We start from the raw sequence: 18,783 nt of genomic DNA on the forward strand, positions 1-18,783 counted from the left end.
GTACCATGTCTCCAAACAAAGCATGGCTATGGATTACAAACACTGAGCTTCATCCGAGATTGTGAGGTCTGTTTTAGTATTTGAGTTCAGTGCAAAAATTAGAGGGTTTTTTTTTTAATTAGCAGTCAAATCTGGTGTCATGGACTGTTTCTTGTCAAAAGTGTTTCAAGTTCAGTCAAACTATACTAATGTAATCTAGACAATCAAGTAAGCAGAAGAGGAAAGTTCCTCAGCGTTTGTTTAATTGCCCTGTGACATTGCATGAGCAGCAGTTTGAAAAGATGTGGTGGCTGGCTTTACATGTCTCAGAGCAAGCACAAGCTTGTTAAAAAAAAGTAATAATGTAAAAAATAAATAATAATAATAATAATAATAATAATAATAATAATAATAATAATAATAATAATAATAATATTTTGTTGTTGTTGTTGTTGTTGTTGTTATTATTATTATTATTATTATTATTATTATTACAGTGAAATGGCCTCATTAGCATGTTTGGGTAGGCCTTTTTTTTTTTTTTTTCAGAGTGACCAGACTTATCCCATTCATCGGATGCTTGTTAACAAACTCACTCAGACAATAAACTAAGCTGGACCAAATTTTCTTCCATAGCCCCAAGTTCTTATTACTGTGCTGTTACCCAGCTATATTTATTAAATCTTAATAAATCTCTGAATACTGGTATCACCATACTGTCATTATCAACAGCACTTTTCACATGCTAAATCATTTAATGTATTTAGGCCACTGGACTAAATATCTTTAGTACAAAACTGCATTATAGGAATCAGCAGGACATGTGCAAACACTGTCAGAATGGTGGTCCACTTAAGGGCGCAAGCGAGCGAAACAATCAGAATGCGCACATCCTGAGGAAGTAGCGCTCGCTTCCTGATTAAGGCAAAAACAAAGAAAGGTTAAAGAACAACTCCAGCTGCCTAAAACTCTCCTTCTTACATTCACTTGTGTGTCTACATAGTCACACAACACACCTGGGATGATGGAGCGCTGGCCATTCTGGCCCACTCTGGTCTTCATCTGTTTTTTAATGCTGTGTAAGTGTTTAAAATTCATTACATTCCAGCTTAGTAATATTTCTATCAAATTTTTCTTTTAACTTTTTCATCTCTGCTCTTTATCTGTTTTTCATCTTCAGGGCATGATGGTGAGGCAGAGGCAGGTAAGTTTACTATGGACCTTCCTCTTCTTTGCTTGGAAAATTGTAGCAATGCTTTTTGCATTAAGACAGCTTTTATGTATTGGCTTATATTTATGTGAGATTAATCACAATAGCCAGACACGCATTGAGTTTAGGCTGTGTAGATTTCTGGCTACTGTGATTTGGTCTTCAACACACTTAACTAAACACTGCTTGTCTCATCTCCAGTTTTAATTTAAACTGTGCAGTGTTGTGTAGTCTTAATTTTACTCTGCGATAAAACAAAATTCAAAGTAAAGATGACTGCAAGTGTCTTTATTATAACCAAAGTACAAGGTTGGCTTATCTTTGTGGTTTGGGATCTGTAGACCTGCTTCTTTAGCATGAAATTAACATGCTGCATTCACTATCTTTGGTATTATTGAAGTCCTGAGTTTTCATTAGTTGAGTGGTGTACACTTGCCTGCTTTGTTCCTTCCTACTTTCTCTGCTTAAAACTCATAACTCCTTCAGTATTGGAGTGGCCTTCCTGTGGACTCCCTACATTGTCAGCATGCCTCTCATTGTTATTGTAGTGGGAGCAGAGAAAAATGAGATGCATATGAAAAAGAACATGGAAACTTGCGATCAAAACTTGGGAACACATGTTTTAGTGAAAATAAGAATTTGAAAGACACGTTGTCTGCTTCAGATTTCAAATCTTCATATACACACTTAAAGCTGCAATAAATACATGTACATTTTCCGAATATTGAAAACACAATACTCATATACAGTATATAATATTGACTGATTCACAGTAATATAAGGCTGAGAAAATATTTTTAATTTTTAAAATTGAAAAGCCTAGTGGATGGCAAAAATTTAACTTGATCTTTTATAACCTGCTTTCTTAATTCTTGTTCAACCTTCATGTTCAGCATTCACCATTGACTGGGTGAAGCTGACCCTTCTTCCAGGAACCACAGTGGAGAGAGGCAGCAAACTGACCCTCCGCTGTGAAGTCAAGGTCAGCTACAGTTCCTCACAATTCATGCACACTCTGAAGTTCCTGATGGATGGGACAGTGATCTACTCGAAAAACACCAGTGAAGCTATGGTGGAGTACAGCCTAGTCCCAGCCAGGGCTTCCGACTCAGGCCTTTACGATTGCCAAGTCCAAATCTTCAAAAAGGAGAAGAGCAGCGAGAAACAGAGACTCACTGTAACAGGTACAGTGTGTAGGATAAATAATAGGTGGAACAGATGTGGACAAGACCTTTATTGTCAGTCTAAACACATGACTAATAGAATGAAATTGCGTTCTCCAAGGACTTGGTGCAATATATTATAGAAAAGTGCTAAAAGTTGATGTGGACAGTTGTAGAGTAGAACTTTATTGACATTTATAGCCATATACAAGTATACAGTAAAACAGTAAAATAGCATTCCCCAAATGTAATATTCTTTATGACTAAAGTATCTATTGTGTTGTTCCTTTATGACAGGTAATATTGTTATAGGTGGTCAGTGCATGAGTAAAGTGATATTATGCATTTACATAGCAACTGCCTGGTCAGGGTTGTGGCACTTTAGGCTACTTCTTTATTTCTATTTTCAGAATTCGAAATAGAAAAGCCTAAATTCATTTTTTTTTTTTAATACTTTGGCAGGTACAAACAAACAAAAATAATAACCGCATGAGCAGGATTTAAAAATGATTTCACACATCTCTAGCTGAGAGCAATTATGAACTTGGGTGAGAAGGAACTGTCAGAGCCAGAATTCACAGACAGTGTTGACATTTCTATCTCTGGATTCTGTTTTCCACAAAAAAAAAAAAAAAAAAAACTTCCAGTTTAGCTGACACACACTTTAGGTTCAAACTGAAATACAGATGCAGATATGAATAGTTTGAGCACTAAACAGATATAGATAGTGTCATTATGTTACACCCCTAATGCACACAAAGGAGGCTGCCAGATTAATGAATGTTACTATTAATTACCCAAATCCCAAACAAAGTTTCTCTGCAAGTCCACTGTTAAACTACTGTTAAATGTTAAAACTGTACAGAGTAATTGAACCTGAACATAATTTTAGTAATATAAATACAATCTTAAATTTTTCATAAGTTCATTGGGGAAATGGGGCCAAGTGCATAAAGCATCACGTTGCATCATGAAGCATCAAGGATCAAAATTGACTTTAGCTTTCTTCCACTTTTGGAAAAAAAAATTGTATTTGACCCAAACAATACATGCAAGGGTTATAAGTTTGTCTCACAAATTCTTTACTCATGCAGGCCTGCAGACCCCACAGCTAAAAGTACAGCCCAACATTGTGACTGAGGGTGATGAAGTTATGGTCACATGCAGTGCACCAGAGGAGATCGGTGGTCTGCATGTCTACTTCTACAAAAACAACCAAGATCTCCAGACTCTCCATATCAAAGACAATTCAGCAACCATTAACATAAAGGTTCAAGAATCAGGAAACATCTCCCTTCACTGTAACTACAGACTTATGCTGCATCCCACTGCAGGTCGGTCCAACAACAGCAACACTGTGAGCATCTTTTTGCAAGGTAAAGACTCACAAACTCGAGCCATTTCAGCTATTTGACTTTGCTGCAAGACTGTATCTTCTCATGCTGGTCATTCCCAAATGACTGTCAAGCAAATGAGTTTCAAACACTGAGCTTTCTCAACATTTAAATGTAGATAATGTTAGTATATTCCACTGTATACTTGCATTTTTGCTTAATTTCTTTTCAGAACTTAAGATAACACCGTCAATAAGAATTCTTCCTAATGCAGTTGTTGTGGAGGGGGACCGGGTGCACATTATCTGCAATGTTTCAGATTACTCCCAAAGTGCCCTTGAAGTCTTCCTGACCAAAGACACTGTGTTACATAAAGACCATCGGACATTCAGTCACAGCTTCGTGGTAACAGCAAATGACTCTGGAGAATATGTATGTAAAACTGAAAGGGGCAATGTTCAGAAGATCTCCAAGGCCCAGCTACAGGTAGCAGGTAACTATCCATATGCAGTAACTATGTCATATACCTGATATCACCAGGTCACAAAGATTGGTTCGGCTTTTAGTTGTAATTCCTCAAAAACAGTGCCATCTTACGATACAAGCACAGCTTGGATCAGGTTATTGATGGCACCTACAGCACTAATTACACTTACTTCTTTTACCACTTAGAGTTGTTTTCAAGACCTACTCTAAGCATGACTCCAGAGTATGTGTTCGAGGGACAACACTTCAACCTGAGCTGTACGAGTTTTAATATCTCGCAAACACAAATCACTGCCATAGTGAAGTACAGTCTGTACAAAGACAATAACCGTCTAATTGACGGACATGTCTTCAACACTACAGCAAGCACAGCCAGCAGTGGAAATTACTACTGTAAGGCTGCAGCTAAGGGCATCACCAAAGTGAGCATGCCATTGGTTATTAATGTTAAAGGTAAGCAAATATATATAGCTTTTCAATATATGTCCTCAATAATGAGTATAGGCTCAATTAATGAATGATTTCATGTCATCCTGACATACACATGGTATATTCTAAAAAACTGAAAATGATTTATGGCAATGTTATTACACATTGTTGAACCACTGTCTATGTCAGTCTATGTTTATGTTAATATACAATAGATATACAGTAAATATATCTGTTTTTCTGATTTTGTATATCTTCATTCTTCTTGTCTTCTCGCTCAGTGCCTGTTTCAGCTCCGGTCTTTCGCACAGTTGGAAAGATTATCATAGGGCAGCCGTTTCAGCTCCTTTGTGAGAGTGAACATGGAACGCTCCCTATCACCTACACCTTACTAAAGTTCCAGAAGCCAGTGGCACGCATGACAGCGACTGGTCCTCAGCGTAGTGCTTTATTCAACATCTCCTCCATCAGTCACAGAAATGAGAGCCACAGCTTCATCTGCATGGCTGAGATGCAGGGGTCTCACTACAGCAAATATAGTCCATCTCTCAACACACCAGTCATAGGTACGTGATTTAATGATGAACTCATGCAAAGGCATCTTGGATTCCACAGCAACAAAAAAGATGTGCAAACAGGAGGTTTTTACTTTCATGCAGGCTTGAGCCTGGATAAAGAAAGACTACACTTATTAAAGACCATCTTACTAAATTAGGGTGACCATATTCTGGTTTTCCAAAAAAAGGACAGCTTTTTAATAGCATTCAAAACAGTGTTACTATGAAGGCAAATTGTAATGCACTGAACGAGACACACTATTAGCATCACATATATAAATAAAATTGGTTTCAATCTGCCCACCTTTTTAAAAAAAATTCCTACATTCTTTTGAATGTCCATGTTATTTGCTGCTATTGTCAAGCAACTGTTTGATTTGGCCAGGAATTTGGCCAATAGTTGCTGAAAGCCTTTTATAATGGACCAATTGGTGTGCAAGAAGGCGGGAATTACAGAGAGGGGTTAAAGCAATGCAAATATGTGCAACATGATGCAGTATTAGAGCATAAGCACATCATAATAAAAATTCATTTATTCATTCTTAGTAACTGCCTGGTCAGGGCCACTGTAGTGTAAATTAAACTATTAGTTTGTTTTAATAATAACTGCACAACAGTCCTGTGAAAATACTGTATCTATTTGAGACTAATGCTGGCATTTAAACCTCTGTTTTTTTTTCCCAGTGTTTTTCAGTATTTCCACGGGCTTAGTTGTAGGGTTTTATTTTTAATTAAAAAAGCTTTTGGTTTATGCCACACCCACTTTAAATCTGAATACAGGTACAGACACAGATATTTGGAGTACTAAACAGATACAGAACCGTCATTGTGTTACACTCCTATAATGCATGCTTACTTGTATTAGAAATATAATGAAAAGCAGAGATGCTTTGATTTTAAAAAATAAATAAATAAAATAAAAAATAACACACACACACAACTTCCAAACCACTCTTTACCGTCATCTCCATGACCTTTCTCTCTGACCCCAGCTTTATTTGGGCTGTGAAAAAAACCAACAATATTTAAGCAACTTAAAACTTAAATAAATAAATACAAGTATATATTAAAATCAAAAGAAAGAGTTAGTAATAAGAATAGTTTGGTTCGTGTTTATTCAATTCTTCATCACACCCCTCTCTCTTTTCCATATATCCACTAGAAACTGTGTCTGGACCAGAATTGACTCTTAAAACTAAGGGCTATGTGGTCACCGAAGGTGTGGATCTCATTCTCTACTGTAGTGTGCAGCAAGGAACAGTTCCCATCACCTTCAGCTGGTACCGCAATGGAGTTGTGAAGCCACTGAACAGCACACGAATTAGCAAAACACAAGGATTTCACATCATCAAGTCCATAACTCGTGATGACGAAGGCCAATACTACTGCCAGGCCTCCAATGATGCTAATGAGCCAAAGAAGAGTCGTCAAGTCCACATCGAAGGTCATTCTTCACCTACTTTATGTTATACTATTAATGTGTTCTTAAGGGATATAACATCACAGGGTGTGATAGGGTGGTGTGATGCAGCCCTGCATGACGTGGAGGGCTGTTACCACCCCCGGAGTTGATAATTTTCCAATAACAGTGCAGTCCAAGTGTTTTATTTCTCTTATACCACAGCAATCTACAACCTGCAATTATTTATTAATTAAAGTTTGACAGATCATATGTTTTTGTTTTTTTCACTGTTAGATTTAATATTGTGGAACATCCAACAAATTAGTTCCTGTTATCAATTACATCATAATAGCTATACAGTTGTTCCCTCACCGTGGTGGAAAACATAAAGTAAAAACTTTACCTTTTACAAAACACTGACCATGGAGACTCCTTCCAAAATGCTAAATAAACATTGTTATCATTAATTACACACATTTTTTAATCTGATATCCACCATACAAGTCCCTGTGTACGTTGATACTATAGAAGCGATAATTATTTCAAACAAGCGTATTAATCTTGCAATCGGAACTACTGTCAAATATGCTGTTAAAAAAAAATTATCACCACCATCTGGTCAAGCAGAATTGAGCATTCAAATGCACTATGGTGTAATTAATATTAATGATAGTATTCATGAGAGTTCTAAATCGCATGATTTTCTTAATTATGCAATAAAAAACCTTCAAGACAGTGTTTTAAGTCTGGTAAGATGAAGCACAAATTAAGCATTTTTGTTTTCTATCTGTGATCATTGAAGAAACCCAGAAAAGAAATTGCTTGTAATTACCTTTTATCGCACATTCATTCATCAGATTTGCAGTATAGCAAATGTGTAATGAGAATCTGATCTGTATTATGAATTTGTACATTGTGTGTTTTCATAATATCAATGTAATATAGTGGGGTTTTTTTATGGAGAAATATAATTTCAATACAAAAATATGATTAGACGCCATACCTATATGCACATTCATTAATTTATTCAATCATTCATCTTCAGTAACTAAATTATTCTGGTCAGGGTCACTGTGGATCCAGAGACTATTCAAGGAACATGGGCATGAGGCCAGAATACATTTAATAAAATATAAAATAACCAACTTTCTGTAACTACTGTGGATACAGTAATACAATTGTAGACTTGTTCTGAGTGCATGTTTCATATTTCCTTTACAGTGAACTTAGCAGGCTGGAAGAAGATTCTCAGTGGTGTGTCCTGTATCTTTCTTTTGGTGCTTATTGTCATCATCCTTGTCATTTTCCTCAAGAAAGCACATACTCCACGGAAAAGAAAAAGAGCAGTTGAATTATCTGTGTAGGTGTTTCCTGGTTTTCAGTTGTTATTTTTTCATCTTATTATTCTGTTATTACTGAATTAATGAATCCTCACTCACTCTTTGTTTTTTCAGAAAGCCTGCACGTCCTAAATCCGAAGATCCCATGAGGGTGAGTCTGACTCTCGACTTTGAGGACAATACTGCAGGCAACGGTAACTTTTTCATGTTACATTAATACATAAAGAGTCTACTAGACTTTGTTGATACTTGCTGCATTGGTTGTTTCACTCTAAATGGACACTATTTATCATTGTTTTACAACCGTAATTCCAAAAAAGTTGGGACGCTGTGTAAAATGTAAATAAAAACAGAATGCAATGATTTGCAAATTTCATAAACCCATATGATATTCACAATAGAACATAGAAAACATATCAAATGTTTAAACTGAGTAAATGTACCATTTTAAGGGGAAAAAATAAGGTAATTTTGAATTTGATGGCCGCAACATGTCTCAAAAAAGTTGGGACGGGGCAACTAAAGTTTGGAAAAGTAAGTGTTACTAAAAAGTAACAGCTGGAGGCTAATTGGCAACAGGGCAGTAACATGCTTGGGTATAAAAAAGAGTTTCTTAGAGAGGCAGAGTCTTTCAGAATAAAAGATGGACAGAATTTCACCAATCTGCGAAAAACTGCATCTACAATTTGTGGAACAATTTAGAATTTAGAAAACAGAATAATGTTTATAATGGTTTGAGTGGAAGGTTAGAGTGGAAGAGTGGAACTCTAGTGGCCTGCAAAGAGCCCTGACCTCAACCCCACTGAACACCTTGGGCATGAATTGGAAAGCTGACTACATGCCAGGCCTCCTCACCCAAAATCAGTGCCTGATCTCACTAATGCTCTTGTGGCTGAATGGACACAAATCTCAAAATTACAAAGTTACAAAATCAAGTGGAAAGCCTTTCCAAAAGATGCCAATGGCTTTAGAATAGGATGTTCAACGAGGACATATGGTCAGATGCAACATACTTAGTCAACACCATTCGCCGCTGCATCCACAGATGCAAGTTAAGGCTTTAGTATGCAAAGCAGAAGCCATACATCAACACTGTTCAGAAGCGCCGCCGACTTCTCTGGGCTCGGTCTCATTGGCGATGGACAGTAGCACAGTGGAAACGTGTTTTGTGGTCCAACAAGTCAACATTTCAAATAGTTTTTGGACAAAACAGTTGTCACGTTCTCCGGGCCAAAGAGGAAAAGGTCCATCCAAGCTGTTATCAGCTTCAGGTCTAAAAGCTAGCATCTGTCATGGTATGGGGGTGTGTCAGTGCCCATGGCATGGGAAACTTACACATCTGAGAGGGCACCAGTAATGCAGAAATATATGTACACATTTTGGAGCAACATATGCTGCCATCCAGATCAGGACAACGCCAAACCACATTCTGCCCAGATTACAAGCGCATGGTTGCGTAAGCAGAGAGTGCGGGTATTAGCATGGCCTGCCTGCAGTCCTGACCTGTCTCCGATTGAGAATGTGTGGCGCATTATGAAGTGCAAAATAAGGCAGCGAAGGCCCCGTACAGTTGCGCAGCTGAAAAAATGCATAATGGATGAATGGGGGGAAATTACACTTACTAAACTTAACCAATTGGTGTCTTCAGTTCCCAAACGCTTAGGTGAAAATGTGATGTTACTCAGTGGTAAACAGTCGACTGTCCCAACTTTTTTGGGGTGTGTTGCAGTCATCAGATTTGAAATGAGTATATATTTTCAAAAATAAAATTCACAAAGAAATGTGTTAATAATGTGTTTTCAGTATAGTACAGGGTGAACTGAATTTTCAAATGGCTCTTTTGGGTTTTGTTTTGGTTTTTTTTGCATTTTCAATACTGTCCCAACTGTTTTGGAATTGAGGTTGTACTTTAGAGTTCATGTAATATAAATATGTTAACACTATATATATATATATATATATACATATACATATACATATACATATACATACATATATATACATATACATACATATATATATATATATATATATATATATATATATATATATATATATATATATATATATATATATACATGTTTTAGTTTAGTAAAGTGGTGATATGATTAAAGTAATCAATGGGACAACAATGTTTTTTTTCCCTCACAGCCACTCCTGGTATCATGGGCCGGAATGTGTGGCATGATCATGTATCAAGCTCAGGTATAAATTGCATATAAATTCAAATCTATCTAGACTGTAAAAGTGTACATACCATTTATATTTCTCAGTGACATGGAGAAATGAGTGCAATAACATTGAACTTCCACTAATTACTGTTGCAGAAAGAAACAAGGTAAATACCTAGAACATGAAGATGTATATGAGTTTAGTATTGTGCTATTTCTCAGCATTATGTATTATCTGAGCAGTGTGATGAGTTAATTCGAGGCTACACCTTCAATCCTAGCCATTATGTTGGTGGCATTTTGTATATGAGTAATGTGTTTATGTAATGATGAAAGATATGTATGTCATAGACTCTGATGAAGAGTGCATGAAGGAAGAGTCTGAGAAGTCTCAAAACGTTGACGAGCCATCCCTTCAGAATGTGGACTCTGGAGGAGGTGAGCTGCTGCAGTTTGATCAGGATGAATTATAAAGTTTACTGGCATATAAATATAGCTGTTAAGGCTTGCTCATATGCTCATATGTGCATGTGAATGTGCTTTACACCCCATTATGATGCTTGTACCTATGTCCCATTAGAGCTTGTTATGCATGATACAGAAACAGTGAAAGATGATTTCCTGGAAATGAAACAAGGTGAGCTCAAATGTCGAAATTATACACATTTATAAATCTGTGAAGTAACTAATCAATTTAAACCAAGATAGCATTGTGGACTTAAGTACATTTTTCAAGCATGCAGGAGGCACCAGGTGTTATTTCCTATCCTGTTAGTAGGACTACTTCCTGTTTTCACAATTGGCTATTGAGCCTCCTGTCTTTTTGAGGCAGAACACTTTGCCATTGTTTCACTTTGCAAAAATAAACCCTCGAGGGATGTTTTTCCTTTGCTGATTAATAGTTTTTGTACTCACTAATTCTTTTGGTATGTGCATGAAACACAACAGCGTTAGTACAATAATGGCTTAGGGAACAGCGATTTATTATCCAGCAATGGCTGCATCTGAAAGGAAATAGATTAGGTACACACACACTCATTAGTGTGGAACTAATGCACAACAAGGCCAAAGCAAATGCCTCACACCCATTTCCTCAGGAGGTGATTGAAAACAGCAAGGTGGGTGGGGTTGTGGTATTAATCATTCATTATTTTCCCTTTCACCCTCTTTCTTCTTCTTACTCTCTCATAATTGTTTTTGCAGATGAAGCGCCCCATGTGGATGTAAGTGAAGCACTATACATAAACCAATCAACACACACCACACATATGTGTATGCCTTTGTACAGTCAGGTCCATAAGTATGACACAAAACAGTGACACAGATGTTTTGTAATATTGCCTCTGTGCACCACCACAATGGATTTGAAATGAAGCAATCAAGGTGTGATTGAAGTGTGGACTTTCAGCTTTAATACAAGGGGTTTAACAAAAAAAATTGCGCTACCCTTTAAGGAATTACAGCCATTTTTCACAGAGTCCCTCAATTTTCACAGGCTCAAAATTAATTGGACAATTAGCTGATAAGCAATTACATATTTGTCTTGTTTGCCATGATCAATAAAACCATTGAGTGCCTGCACTTGCATCCTCAACAATTTCCTGACAATAATACTTATATTTATTATTGTTCGTTTGTCCATTTACTTTTGGGGCTTTGAAAATGGAGAGACTATGTAAAAAAAATGGCTGTAATTTCCAAACATTTAAAGCAATATTTTTGTTATACCCCTTGAATTAAAGATGAAAGTTTGCACTTCAGTCACATCTTGATTGTTTCATTTCAAACCCATTGTGGTGGTGTACAGAGGCAAAATTACAAAATGGTATATATAGTTTATATGTATTTACATTTACATTTATTCATTTAGCAGACACTTTTATCCAAAGTGACTTACAAATGAGAAAACAAATTCTTATGGGCCCGACTGAATAATGTGTCTGTTATAAGCCATCACACTAAAGAAAGAATAAGGTGCACTGGCTAGAATCTATGTTCTAGTAGTTACAAGAACAACCTAAACAACTGTAATGATTTGTTTACGCCTTGATTACTTTGTTTACTCACCTATAAGCCAATGTACATGAAGCTCTGTCTCCCAGAGTCTAAAGCAGTTTACCCATGTTAAATTGGTAGCTTTATAGTTAATCTTCTGTCAGCTCATCTTACTTGGTCCATGTATATAATATAAGTATTTAAGTTTGCTGTAAATGTACCAAAATCTGATACAGCAAATAACCAAATTTTTAATGCAAGAATGGTTCAAAATGCTTAGGAAAGGGATAATCAACTCTTGGAACGCAGTCTGGGTGCGGACCCATCAAATTACTGTATTTCAGCAGATCGACCTAAGTGCATGAACAATTCTGTAGTAGAAATTATCAAAGCATGTGGGAAAAATGACCATAGTTCCAAGACTATAGAGTGTATAAACATGAACCATTGCTGGCAATTATTACCCAAAGGAAATTCTCTGAGAAAGGTAAAAAATAAACTTGTCATTAACTGTCCTGTACTCTGCTCCTCCACTAAAAATGTTCATAGTGTGAGCATGAGGCAGAGTGATTCGTGCCCCAATGGGCCTCTATTAACACTTGCTGTAGTTCCTATTTTTGACCACTATGCGCAGTAATAACTCTATGGCGCTAAATAGGATATAAATATGGAGTTTTTAACTGTAAAATGGCAATATTTTTGTTTGTTTGTTTGTTTGTTTGTTTTTTCAAATCATTAATCTCTACATACAGGTGATTAGTGTTTCAACAACAATATATTTTTTTAGACTAATGCAATGCTGAATGTTGTTCTTTTTTGTGTGTTTTGGGGGTTTTTCAGTGTCACCTTAGGTTATTTATTTGTTTATAGAAGTTGGTGATGGCCACCCAATTGTTATTTAGGCCCTGTCAATAAAGGCCTATCAATAAAAACAAAGAACTGAAGGAGGGTGTAGTTTCTTTTTCCTATGACTGTATATATGGTAAATCTCTGGTCCAATTGCCCCTATAGACAAACTGCTAGTGAGTAAGAACAATAAAAAATATTGACCAGTGCACCTTTAAGATATCAAAACTCAATACAAAATATGGTTATATTAATAATAATAATAATAATAATACCTATTCATTATTTGCCAGTTAAATCAAATACTGCACTATATAGCTATAGTGTCCTGCATCATAATGTCTACTATTTGCTAATGAAGCAAAATAACACATAACACAGTAAGTGTTCAAATAATATGGCTATTTCTGTATCTCTGCTGCAGATTGGTCTGGAGTATGTTCAACTTAACAACTGTGAACTGAAACCTGAGTAGACTCCCTCTTCACTAGACACACTACATGTAATTCACATGTAATTTATTCGACTTCCACTCCAGCTCCACCTGCCTGCCAGTGAGGAGACCTTGCTGTTGTGTATTGTATACATTCTATGCCATTTTATCAGACAGTGCTATTTCTGTATATGGTGTGAATTACTGGTTGCACAAATCATTGTGTTGTGATGTGACATAGTTGTATAGCTGAGAATAAAGGATGTGCTTTCATCAAGACTCAAATCTTCACATCTCTTTTACACATTCAGTTAGGGAATGTTCTCTGTTTATATGCAATTCCTTAAATAATGTTTACGTACCTCCTAACTTAGCAGTAACTAATCAAGTAATCATAGTTTCTTAATTAATTTCTAATCACTATAATAAACTACTATTCTGACAAAACCACAATGACTTGTTATCCAATTTTGAAACACTGTTTTATCTCCATGTATCAGTGTCATACACTGTCCTTACTTAGTCATTACAGAAGCAAAAGTTATTGATGCGTTAATGTTACCCCTTTTTTTTGTGCTCCCCGCCAGTAAAGTGAGAAATCACTGCCCTTACCCTTAGTATTATATCTCTAGTAACTAGTATCCAACATGATAACAAAGGATAGCTTAATATTAATATTGTCACATAATGGAGTTGAGGACAGATGCAAATGCAGATAAGAGTTTTATTATAGGAGATATAGGCAGACAAATCCATATCATGAAACAATAGCATGGTCAAAACAGGCAAATGGTCAGGCAATCAGTAAACAGGGTAAACTAGACTAAGACACTACTCAAATAACAAGGACGAAAACCAGATCAAAATCATGAAACATAAAGCTATGAATAAAGGCTTGGTACATGACAGAGACTATGGCAACTGAGCGTAATACTTCGCAAAGTCATAGTGTTCAAAAAGTCTCTTATACAGCATGGAGTGAGTTAGTGTTAGATTGGCAAGGGGTGTGTGTGGAAGCACTGCACTGTTTACAGCAGAGGAAAAGGGATGCTGTACAACAAACTGAGTCACATAGAACAGTCTTTGTAACAAAGATGTCTGCAAATTTTGACATAGAGGAGGACTTGCATATTTTGTCCGCTCTTGTGTCAACCCAACATGCATGCATCCTGGTTCTCTCATGAACACGCATAAGGGATCTATGCAGAATTGAAGATATTTTGTGAATAAAGACTTAATTTTAGTTTTTTTATGCACACAAAAATCATAAAAAAACTAAAAACCACTTCATAAGATTGGGATTAAACCACTGGAGTCACATGGATTACTGAACAATGCTGTTACATATGGTACCTGAGACAGAAGCAAGCGCAGGCAAGAATGGCTCCAAAAGAGAGGATGAGGCAGAAGGCATAGTCGTAAGGCAGGCAGTAATCAGACGATCAGGCGAACAGACAATACAGGCTAGGCAGGGAATCATGGTCAAGAAACAAGGCACTAAATCCGAAAACCAGGTTAATCCTAAACAATAACAATGGCTTGGTCAACAACAGAGACGAGACTGCTGAGCATTTACTACGCAAGTAAACATTGCTCTAATCATGACTTAAATACTGTGTGTGTGTGTGTGTGTCTGTGTGTGATTGGGTGCAGGTGTCTGTGATCAGAACTCAGGAGAATGTGGGTGTATGGGAAGTGTAGTCCTCGTCGGCCATATTTGTAGTTTGCGTTGCCTTCTGGGAGTTGTAGTCGCTGGTTCGCTGCAACATGACAGAGCCCCACCAAAGGGCTCACTCCGGGAGCCGAGTCCTTTCTAGGCCTACCCCTCCTCCAGGGTCCAGGTCTTGTTGGGTGAGCAGTGTGAAAATCCTTGCACACGTTGGGGTCCAGAATGTCCTGACATGGGACCCAGCACTGATCCACTGGACCATAGTCTTCCCAGTCGACCAGGTACTCCAGTTTACCTCTCCTCCGTCTGGAGTTAAGGATGGTCTTGACGCGATAGGCTGGTTAGCAAGCCCATAAGGCATGACCAGGTACTCATAGTGACCCGAGGTGGTACTGAATGCCATCTTCCACTCGTCCCCCTCCCGTATGCGGACCAGGTTGTATGCGCTACGGCAGTCAAGCTTGGTAAATATGGTCGCAGACCTTAGCTGTTCAAGGGCTGCAGGTACTAGTGGCAAGGGATAACGGTATTTAAAAGGAACTTGATTTAGGCCCTGGTAGTCATGGTCTGAGGCCCCCTCCTTTCTTCTCCATAAAAAAGAAACCAGCTGAGGCGGGAGACGTGGAAGGTCTAATATATCCCTGTTGGAGTGCCTCCTGAATATACTCCTCCATGGCCTGATGTTCGGCTTGTGAGAGAGGGTACACTCGACCGCGTGGTGGGATGGCTCTCGGAAGGAGCTCGATAGCACAATTGTAGGTGCGGTGTGGTGGTAATCCGCTCGCCCTCTCCTTGCTGAATACTTCCATGAGGTCATGATATTCGGGATGAACTGTGACTGGGACGGATGTAGTGGGGCTCTCCACTGATGTGGCTGCCATCAGAACAACGGGGAATTGCAGGCAATTACTGAGGCAGTATGGTGACCACTGGATAGTCTGTCTGTCCGCCCAGGAAACCAGGGTGTTCTGGAGTTCCAACCAAGGGAGGCCTAAAATGACGGGGTGCCGGGCAGAGACAGTGACGTATAGGAATATGGTTTCGCTATAGATGGCACTAACCTGGAGTACAAGGGGTGCTGTACAGTGGGAGATGACCCCACCACCTATGGGAGACCCATCGATAGACTGGATATGGCGTTGCTGGTGTAGGGGATGAACAGGAAGGTCTAGGTCTTGCACTGTTCTCTGGTCATTGAAGTTGCCAGTAGCTCCTGAGTCTATCAGCGCTGTGAGCACAGTAGACACCCCTGAGTGTTAAATCCTGACAGGTAGCACAAATACATGAGTTGTGTGTCCTTGGTTGGAACTCACCATTTGGCGTCATGGTCAGCTGTCCCCGCTCTCCCTGGAGGGCTGTGGCTTTTTGAGAGGGCAATGGTGGACGAGGTGGTTGTCCTCTCCACAGAAAAAGCAGTGGGACTCTCGGCAACGTCTCTCCCTCTCCTCCTCGCGAAGCCGCGCCTGTCCAAGCTGCATGGGCTCTGCTGTGGCTCCTGGCACGGGGAGCCTGGGCTCACACAGCGCGGGGCGGTTGGTCTGGCATAATCGGTCCAGCCAAATTGCAAGGTCAATGAGCGCGTCGAGGGAGAGCTTTTCATCCCGACAGGCTAACTCCTTCACCAGCTCGGGATTCAGCCCCTGGCAGAATGCTGTCTTGAGGGCCGGTTCGTTCCACCCACTCCGCACTGCAATAGTATGAAACTCCAGGGCATACTCCACCGCATGCCCTGCGGGATTTTCATGAGCTCCTGGCCCGTCTCCCATCCGTCAGGCGAATGATCAAAGGCGTGCCGGAAATGGGTAACAAAATCCTCCAAAAAGGCGATGATGCCGCCCTCTCGCTCCCACACTGCGGTAGCCCATAACAAGTTACGTCCAGTTAAGAGCTCCAGGAAGTGTGTGATCTTACGAGTCTCCGGCACTTCTGGGTAGCTGGCGAAGAACAGAGAACATTGTAACAGGAAAGCCCTTACATCGTTCCTGCTCTCCAGCATATCTCTCCGGCATCGGCAGGGGTGGAAAGTGCGCAGGCGGCGGTAGTGGAATATGCACAGGCGGAGGTGGCGGAATGTGCGCAGGGGGTGATTTGGCGGGGAGCACAGATTGAGACAGGAGTGCCACTCGCTCTGTTAAGTGAGATATCTGATCTTGTTGAACATTTATAGCTTTATTCTGTTCGTCAATAGCTTGACGCCATTCCGGGGTGCCTGCTGCTTCCATAATAAGGTGAAGTAATCTATTACGTACGGTACCTGAGACGGAAGCAAGCGCAGGCAAGAATGGCTCCAAAAGAGAGGATGAGGCAGAAGGCGTAATCGTAAGGCAAGCATTAGTCAGACGATCAGGCGAACAGACAATACAAGGCTAGGCAGGGAATTGTGGTCAAGAAACAAGGCACTAAATCTGAAAACCAGGTTAATATTAAACAATAACAATGGCTTGGTCAACGACAGAGAGGAGACTGCTGAGCGATTACTTCGCGAGTAAACATTGCTCTAATCATGACTTAAATACTGTGTGTGTGTGCGCGTGCGTGTGTGTGTGTGTGATTGGGTGCAGATGTCCGTGATCAGAACTCGGGAGAATGCAAGCGTGTGCGTGTATGGGAAGTGTAGTCCTCGTCGGCCATGTTTGTAGTTTGCGTTGCCTTCTGGGAGTTGTAGTCGCTGGTTCGCTGCGACGTGACAAATGCCTTTATGAATTTTTTTTTAGCTTGAAAGTTTTGGTTACTGGAGTGTAAATGGAGGCACAGAAATCTATCAGGTTTCTTTAAAAATGTCTTCATTTGTGTTTCGAAGATGAACAAAAGTCTTATGGGTTTGGAATGACATGAGGGTAAGTAACTGTCGAGGGAATTTTCATTTTGGGATGAACTATCCCTTTAAAGGAGAATGGTAAGTGCAGTGAGCTTTTCTATCATGTACAATATACTGTATCTACTTATTTTAGGCAGGTAGGACATTATGTACATCCTATTTTACTACTGCTTTTAAATGCTCTCTCTCTCTCTCTCTCTCTCTCTCTCTCTCTCTCTCTCTCCCTCATTGACTCGTAACTCGAACCTGGCCCTCATGGATGTGAAGCAGGATTCCTGTTCTGCTATTGGCTGTGCTGCTAAAATTGGCACACTGACCCCTGTGAAACGCATTCTGGGAATATGTTGCCCTCTACTTTACCTTATGGGGCTAGTATGTGTGTGTGACTGTCCTGCATTATGAGGTCTCAGATTTGTGACAACAAGCTCCACTTTCTCAGATGTGTTCTTCACACTTACTTCACCACATATTTTCCATGGTGCCTGTTAATCTGATGGAAAACAATTGCTTAATATTAGTGAATGTACACTCTCTAGTCACTTCAATAGAAACACTAGTAGATTAGCCAATAATGTGCCAATCTGTGATCTCAGTGACTTTGACCATGGTATGTTGCTGGTACCAGAACAGCTGGTTTGACTATTTCAAAAACATCAGATTTTTTCAACAGTCTCTAAAGTTTATACAGAGTCGTGCAAAAAAATCTAGTGAGCAACAGTTTAGACAGAATGTGGACAGAAATGCCTTGTTGATTAAAGAGGTCAGAGGGAAATGGCCAGAGCTGACAGGAAGGCTATGGAAACTCAAATAGCCACTTTTTATAACCGTGGTGAGCAGAAAAGCATCTCAGAGCACACAACATGCAGCAAGACCACATCAGGGACCACTCCTGTCAGCCAAGAAAAGGAATCTGAGGCTTCACAGGGCACAGGTTCACTGGAGTTGGAGATT

General features: G+C 39.2%; 1 protein-coding gene across 2 annotated transcripts; it reads left to right on the forward strand.

Annotated features, from left to right (window-relative positions):
- The first annotated feature begins 533 nt into the window (after positions 1-533).
- pecam1a (platelet and endothelial cell adhesion molecule 1a) lies at positions 534-13,624 on the forward strand. Of its 2 annotated transcripts, XM_053654282.1 has the most exons (15): positions 539-1,058; positions 1,160-1,183; positions 2,083-2,373; positions 3,447-3,728; positions 3,919-4,179; positions 4,359-4,625; positions 4,883-5,167; positions 6,321-6,602; positions 7,782-7,920; positions 8,015-8,094; positions 10,052-10,105; positions 10,423-10,509; positions 10,652-10,708; positions 11,275-11,294; positions 13,337-13,624. In XM_053654282.1, exons 1-15 carry the CDS (start codon positions 1,001-1,003, stop codon positions 13,385-13,387), a joined length of 2,238 nt encoding a protein of 745 aa, XP_053510257.1. In that variant the 5' UTR covers positions 539-1,000; the 3' UTR covers positions 13,388-13,624. The 2 variants fall into 2 exon arrangements, 1 of the variants encoding a protein (XP_053510257.1); XR_008389003.1 differs by lacking the exons at positions 10,652-10,708; positions 11,275-11,294; positions 13,337-13,624 and having other exon boundaries at positions 534-1,058; positions 8,019-8,094; positions 10,423-10,507.
- The last annotated feature ends 5,159 nt before the right edge of the window (positions 13,625-18,783 follow it).

Source organism: Ictalurus furcatus, chromosome 2, assembly GCF_023375685.1.
Source record: "Ictalurus furcatus strain D&B chromosome 2, Billie_1.0, whole genome shotgun sequence".
NCBI lineage: Eukaryota > Metazoa > Chordata > Actinopteri > Siluriformes > Ictaluridae > Ictalurus > Ictalurus furcatus.